At 39.7% G+C, this 7,433-nt stretch overlaps 1 protein-coding gene across 2 annotated transcripts; it reads right to left on the bottom strand.

Annotated features, from left to right (window-relative positions):
* Nucleotides 1–919: 919 nt before the first annotated feature.
* LOC307075295 (nectin-1-like) lies at nucleotides 920–7,232 on the bottom strand. 2 transcript variants are annotated; one of them, XM_079735845.1, is made up of 6 exons: nucleotides 6,839–7,232; nucleotides 4,685–5,032; nucleotides 3,666–3,977; nucleotides 2,861–2,961; nucleotides 2,354–2,402; nucleotides 920–2,267 (listed from the first exon to the last, which is right to left on the bottom strand). In XM_079735845.1, exons 1-6 carry the CDS (start codon nucleotides 6,972–6,974, stop codon nucleotides 2,194–2,196), a joined length of 1,020 nt encoding a protein of 339 aa, XP_079591971.1. In that variant the 5' UTR covers nucleotides 6,975–7,232; the 3' UTR covers nucleotides 920–2,193. The 2 variants fall into 2 exon arrangements, with proteins under 2 accessions (XP_079591971.1, XP_079591972.1); XM_079735846.1 differs by having other exon boundaries at nucleotides 922–2,267; nucleotides 6,932–7,232.
* Nucleotides 7,233–7,433: the final 201 nt, after the last annotated feature.

Consider the following 7,433-nt stretch of genomic DNA (forward strand, 5'->3'; position numbering starts at 1 on the left):
TCGAGGAGTGTATTTCATCATTTGTTTTCGAGCTGGTTTGCTAAAGAGGCTAATGTAGCTAACAATAACAATGACTAGGCAATGAGAAACGGGAAATATACTAGGGGATGTGCCTCCGCAAATTCCGCAAGAAAGCTGGGAGATTTGCAACTTACGACTTGCACGTACCAACGTACCATCCAAATGGATTACAGCATGACTCTCTGGTAAGTTTAAGAATGTTATGCTATGGTAACGGTAGCTGGTTCTAGCTAGCTAGCTGTTTGCTAGCGAACTTTTTTGGCTTACATTACTTTATTTCAGATGCTTGGCATGCTACATTTGAGCTAACGTTTAGCTTATGCTATCATATGAAACTGCTAACTGTTTATTGTGGTCAATGATCTTTGTGTTTCTTTATACAGCAACAAGAAAGACCAGCCAGAAGAATTTCCAACCATTCCCTGAGGCCATGGAGAAGCCGGACTCGGATTTGTCTAGTCCGTTTTTTTAAGATGTTTATTTTCAAGAAAACGTTCTAAATTTTTTAAAATTAAAAATATATATATTTTTCAAAAGATTTGCTTTACCGCCGTAACATTGTATTTACGGTATATGTATTTTTTATTTTACCTTTTATCAACCTTGATAACATATAGTAGGTACTCATTAACAGTTATAAAGGACTTATTAACCTTAATAAGCATTGTTCCCGCTTTAGATCCCGTACCTGCAAAATGCATAATTAGCAGTTTAATAAAGGATTCTTAACCTTAATAAGCATGGATCCCGCTTTAGATCCTGTACCTGCAAAATGCATGATTAGCAGTTTAATAAAGGATTTATTAACCTTAATAAGCATAACAAATGCTTAGTAAAGATTTAACAATTACATAATAGGTAAGTTAGTAAGACTCAATAAATGGGTTTGTAATGCGTTTATTAACAACTATAATCTCATTATTATATATAAGACCATTATTAATGTTATTAAGTAATCAATAAGTGCTTATAAAAGTCTTATAATCTCACAATAGACATGTATATTATGTTATTATAACGTATAATAAGGGTAATATATATATAATGTATAATATAATAGTTGTAATAACGGTTACATATGAACTAAGGCTTAATTAAAGGACCTTAATATGAAGCGTTACCCAAACATAATAATTTAAACAGTCACAAAACAGGTCAGTCTAAAGGAAGACCACTATTTCAATAGAATCATTCAATCCTGGGAATGCCATAGCATCTAGTTTATAGTTCCAGCGACTTTCTTTTTGGTTTAGTGTTCAGCCTTCCTAGAGGTAAGGGGCACATGATCCATCCCTATGGCGTGAACAGTATGCCGTTATCATTATTCACCTCCTTTGAAGTGTCTTGTCATAGCATAATCACAGTTTCCTATTTTTGCGGCATACCTATGTTCAGCAAGGCGGTATTGTAGTCGTCGTTTAGTACGCCCAACATAAAAAGCATCTCACAGAGAGCATTTCAAAATATAAATAACATAAGATTATTGTGTCTAACTGATGTTTCTCAGAGTGACACAAGGTACTCATCTTGCTTCTGGAAACATTGGAATAGAAGCTTGTATGTCTTTTAAATGTGTTTGTATTATAATTGTTGATACCTCATTTGCATCCTTCTTTAATGTTTTGCATTGTTTTAAATATAAATATTTTATATATATATGTATTGTGCTGTCTTTATGGACCTTCCTGTGTCTTGAATGAAAAGTTGATTGATTGATATGTAGTCTTATAATTTATGAAATGTTTACACCACTTAACTGTTCCCCCTAAAACAAAATGGTGGGTAGGAACTAGGGGTGTAACGATTCACCGATAGGAATCGGTGTCCGGTCGGATTAAAACAGATGCGACAACATCGATACGTGGGCCCCTGAATCGATATTCATATTTATCAAATCTCACCGGATCGTTAGAACTTTAAATCGGATCGCATCGAATCATTCCATACTAAAATGTATCGTCCCTGAATCGTATCGTAGCACATGTAGGCCTATCTAGATACGTATCGGATCGTCCTATAAAGGAGAGATGCACACCCCTAGTAGGAACCAATATCTTCTCAACATAACTATCTATTTAAATGTTATATAAAAATGTGTAAATTTAATAATAATAAAATAACAGTATCATTTAAATGAAAATGAAAATAATGCAAACAATGTGAATTATAAGGTTACACTATTTCTGTCCCTCCTTCAAATTCCATTTCTTCTTTCATATGACCGGCCGACTTCTGTCCACATAAACCTAGGGAAACAAATGATAGTTAGTATAAACTTCAACATCATCCCAAACACAAGTATTTATTTACAAATAGTCAAAGGTTAACTTACACAAGTTTGACATAGATGAAGACATACTCTGTTTTGTGAAAGGTATCCTCTGAAAAAAAAAAAAGCAGTTTAAGTGCAGGAAAATCCAGAAACATTATCTTAAGAAATTGTCTACTTAAGGTCCAGTAGATCAGATTAAAGAGTGATTATTTGAGAGCAATTTGTTAGAAATGGCCTAGCCATCCGCCAGCTATAACCGATCAAAATCCGACTGCACGTGACTGTGTATGAGACCATGTAGGTTTCAGACGGCTCCCGGCTCGTTTCTGAACAATCAGGGCATGTTTTTTGTCACTAGTTTGGTGAGTCCCTCCTGCTAGCCAACCACAGGTGGTGGGTGAACTGCAACATTTCAATAGCATAGAAACGTAGGGAGGGAGGGAGCAGACAGGGAGGGGATGTTTCTTTTTATTATTTATTTTCAAAATCTTGTTCTCGATTTCTTTATAACTCCTGAATCAAAATCTTTCATAACAGGTATTAAAAGAAAACATTGATGTGCAATACCTTCTTTCCTTTCCAGACCATTAGAGCCACAATGGCGATAGCAATCATACCGCATAAAGATAATATGATGCCATATTTCGTGCCAGCAGAGCTTTGACTTCCTGAAAAAAAATACCAGAGTCAACAATCGGACAATTATATGGAAATGGATTAAATATTTCATGAAAGAGGATGTCTGTTCCCACGTTATTGGAGGCACATTTTCTGCTAGTCAGCCGTCCAAGCTACCCCACGTGATTATCCATGAAAACAAGAGTGAAAGTCATTCTGCTTCTCTGACACCGGATGCCTGGCGCTCCCAGATGGAATAGTACTAGTTCCATAGACGTGCATCTTCCATGTTTATTAAGATAAACAGGCAATCCTTTTTTTTTTTACCAGTATCCGCCAAACAGTTTGTGACCGTCTTGTGCTCCAAACTCAAAGTGCATCGAAACGCCTTTTCATTTACATTTACATGATCTTTGATGATGCTTTTATCCAAAGCGACTTTCAACCATTCCTTCACGCATTCACAGAGTCAAACACGCAGGGCAACAGCAATTTCCTCAGCAGAGGCGTCTTGCTCAGGAACACCTTGACACTCAGCTAGGAGGAGCTGGCGATCGAACTACAAACCTTTTGGTTATCAGTCAACCCGCTCTACCTCCTGAGCTACTGCCGCCCCTTTTTTCAGGCCCTTAGATCACATGTTGCCCCTGCTTCCTCGGACTCTCTTCCCAAAACCCTTCTTACATTGTAAGCCTATCGAGGCCGTAATTGCCCAATGTTATTGTGTCGATGGTGGTCCTACTATTCTACGTACCATTCTCTACCTCCTTGTCTCCTCTTTTGTTTGAAAGGGGGAGTAAGATCTGCTCCCGCCTCGTCCCGCTGGAGCCACCGTCGACCAGACAGCCCACCGAGTCCACCGAGGCAGGCAGCACCAGTGTAAGCTCACTGCTGACCGTGACCGTGGTGTCAGCGTTCTCTACCCGGAGACTGGGGGTTTCTGTGGCGTTATCGATCCCGGCGGTGTCCCAGCTGATGTTTGGCGCTGGTTTCCCCGTAGCGGCACAGCTGACCACCAGTTCTCTGGGCTTGGTTTGTTTCACATCCATCGTTATGTTTGATATACCTGGGTAAAAAACAAGGCAGTCTTGTTTATCTTGTTTGTTTACTAATTCTTGAATGGGTTTGGGTTTGGGGGGGGGGCATACCCCCCTGTGGCTATGTAGTCAAAAATTGGGCAAACATTTTATATGTACTACAGTGTGTGAGAGGGGGATTGCTCCAGCCTGCCACTTGGCTTTGTTTTACTGCCTAGAGGATGCCCTTTATCTGCCCTCTAATGAGTAACTTGCCCTGACATTTGGCATAGTGGCAGCTTAGAGAATCGTGAATTGAAGACTACCTCTGCTTCTTTTCTGCGGCTTGAGAGTATTTGCTATGGAAATCTATGGTTCTTTTTTGAAGGGACATAGAGCAAAGTTGTACTTATGGGCCCTGTTTCAAGAAGCTTGATTACCAGGTTAACCGGATATGTTTATTCAGGATTCAGGGAAGAGCTGAATTTTCGTTTTCAGATAGCGACCTTAGATTTATCCGAGTTCAGTCTAATGCCTAAACTTAACTATCTTTAATCCAACACCTAAACTTAACCAGATCTAATCTCATACCCATCTCTAAGCGTATACTTAAACTTAACCATTTAGATTTAGATTTAGTTTAGCTTTGTTGTAGATCTTTCATTGATATCGTCTATAGTAAGATTAGGTATATAGCCTTGTTATTTGAAATTATGTTAAAAGACGGCCGAAAAAAATGGAGCTAGATGGGGTTTACCTTGAACACTGAGACAGGTTTTCTGGATTTGGGAGCCAGTAGTGTAGACATTAAAGGTACATATGTAACACGCCTCGTCGCTCCACGTCACGTTCTTTATGGTGATGGCCGGGGCGGAGGTGGATGGAAGACCCCACTTGACTTTGCCCTGGAACGGGTCAGATATCACCAGTCCATGCCGCTTGCTGTAGCTCCCTATGTACTCAGGAGAAGCGTTGTTGGTCTTCCGTCTCTTCTGCACGTTGACCTGCGCGACGGCATCAGACCCCGGCAGCAGCCAGTTGAGCTCTGCGTCCTGCCCGAAGTCCACCGTTAAGACTCCCGCAGGGAGCAGTGCCTGGACGCCGGCTATGTATCAAGAGAGTCACGACCGTCAGGTTATCAGCACACTAGTCATGCTCAGAAAGTATTTGTGTTGAAATGTATTTCAAGTGTTTTATTTTTGTTATCCTGTCATTTTCGAATGACGATGACTCAGACTTTAATGTACTCAAAGAGGCAATTTGTGGTACAGCACAGAACACACAGACGCATCCACATCAAAAGCACATCAGACAAACAAAAACAACAGTCCCAGATAATCTATAGCAGCCATCATAAACGACATTACAATGCAGGCAGGCATTTAAAGTTAACTGCACCCTATGTATCCGTGTATATCACGTCGCCTAGTCCATGTATTTTCCCTGACCCACCACTACCAAACAGTAGCAGCGCCCAAGAATTATGATTATGAGAGCTATCATAATATAATAATAATAACAGATAATACTACACACTATAATACGGTACGAATCAACCAATCAACGGTCAACGTTCATCATAAATTATACAAATCTGAACTTTGATTTTCATAGTTCAGTTTTGTTACATATAAGTCACTCCGCTGTATTGATAAAAATATGTTATTATATTATTGTGGCGATCACGGCAGTGGTTGCCAAGTGCCACGAGAGGTCCTGGGAGCGTCGGTGGCAGCAGGGCCGAAACCACATCTTGTTTAATTGAGTTGTTGCCATGGGAACAAATCGTTTTTTTGCTCGGTTGGTTCTGGTCCTGGGGCATCTATAGAGGGATTACCAGTCTACGTCACTCTACGTCACTCCCCGCTCTACGCGCATGTCGTTTGCAGAAAGAGACGAGAGCGACAAGAGCCGCAATCATGTCTTGTTGTGCGGTTGGTTGCACAAACCCTTTTAATAAGACTGATTATGCCATTTATTCTACTTCTTGCTTGCCAACATAATAAAACAATTCAAATACATTAATAATTATGCTTTTTCTTATTCGTATATCATGCTTATTAAATGTATACTCTGTTTGAGTTCATCTCCCTCAAAAAGTCCCCTATTACGATCGATCAAACATGTTTTTGACACCTCGAAGGGCATTATCCCTCTTATCCCACCATGGTCACTTGCCAAAGAAAATAAATTAAGATCATTCATTTATATTTTCATGCGTTTTACAATCCAAATATAAAGTTTTTCACATAAATAGGACGGACCGTAGCTATGAATTGGCAACGGGAGGCATTCTAGTCCGCTGAGCTATGAGCCAGAGAGCTAACGCATTGGATTGTACATATTTATAATTCGAAATTCGTCCCAGCCTTTATACCACAGATACTCTAGGGTCTATAGCATATAACCGCGTTGTCTGATTACAGTTTAATTCATTTTTTTTTTTTTACAATTGACCAGCTCTCGATTTTGAAGAATAATCACCGCGCCATTTGTTTCAATGGGAATCGCGACGGTCTATTCTTTCAACATAAAGTGTACATATTCATAATTGGAAAGTCGTCCCAGCCTTTGTACCACATATACTATAGGGTCTATAGCATATAACCACATTTTCTGATTACAGTTTAATGTAACATTAAGCTGACAAAATCGCTAATTAACACCGCTCACAGCTGTGATTCCTGGATACTGTTCAGCAGATAAGATAAGATAAGATAAGATTACCACTTTATTGTTAAATTCCTTTGTTATAACAACAGCCAGCAGCAGTGGAAAGCACAAGATACAATAGGCCTACAAAAAAAATGCAAAGTACTAATGAAAACAAAAATAGACGCTAAAGTGAATACAAACAGAACAAACAGGGCAAACAAAACAAACGGTATAAAAACATTATATAATATGTCACCCGTAGCGTCCAGCTTTAGACGTCCAGCGCTGAGAGCAGGAAATGTATTATTCTTAATAAAGCAAACTGCTTCAGGTGAGCGTTTTGACTCACCCGTAAGCACGGACACGGTGATAAGGTAGGCTGCTTTCAACATCAATGCGGAGTCTTGTAGGGTCTGTTCACTGTTTTTTTCTCCTCTGGACCTTTAAATATGGTGCGTTTATATCGCTGGAAATTACCTCATGACGCTCTTGATATCAGATGGTCGGTTCTTGAAGTGAAAGATCTCCCAGCTTTCTTGCGGGATTTCTCGAAGGTACGAGGATTCAGGAACTTACCATTAGATTCCCAACGCAGTACGGTCGCTGTCGGGAACACTTGTTTGCGTGAACGTCATCACTGGCAAGCCGTCTCGTTGTCACCACGACGATGAAAACCAGTCATCACGAGGGCGAAACCAGTCATCAAAATGACTCAAATTGAATGACTCACATTCTCGATGTCATAACCAGAAGACCAGAACCACATAAGGTGATATTTATATGGTGTTGTCTACTATGTGGAGAAGAAACCATTTATAACTGGTGTTAGCTTGAAATATGGTCAAAATGAA

The sequence above is a fragment of the Pollachius pollachius genome, assembly GCF_949987615.1.
Source record: "Pollachius pollachius genome assembly, chromosome: 4".
Classification (NCBI taxonomy): Eukaryota; Metazoa; Chordata; class Actinopteri; order Gadiformes; family Gadidae; genus Pollachius; species Pollachius pollachius.

Coding starts and splice junctions, on each gene's coding strand:
- LOC307075295 (XM_079735845.1), bottom strand. CDS start 6,974: ATGTTGAAAGCAGCCTACCTTATCACCGTGTCCGTGCTTACGGGTGAG. Junction 5,033..6,838: donor TCTAAAGCTGGACGCTACGG/GTGACATATTAT, acceptor CTTGATACATAG/CCGGCGTCCAGGCACTGCTC. Junction 2,403..2,860: donor TGGTCTGGAAAGGAAAGAAG/GTATTGCACATC, acceptor TTTTTTTTTCAG/AGGATACCTTTCACAAAACA.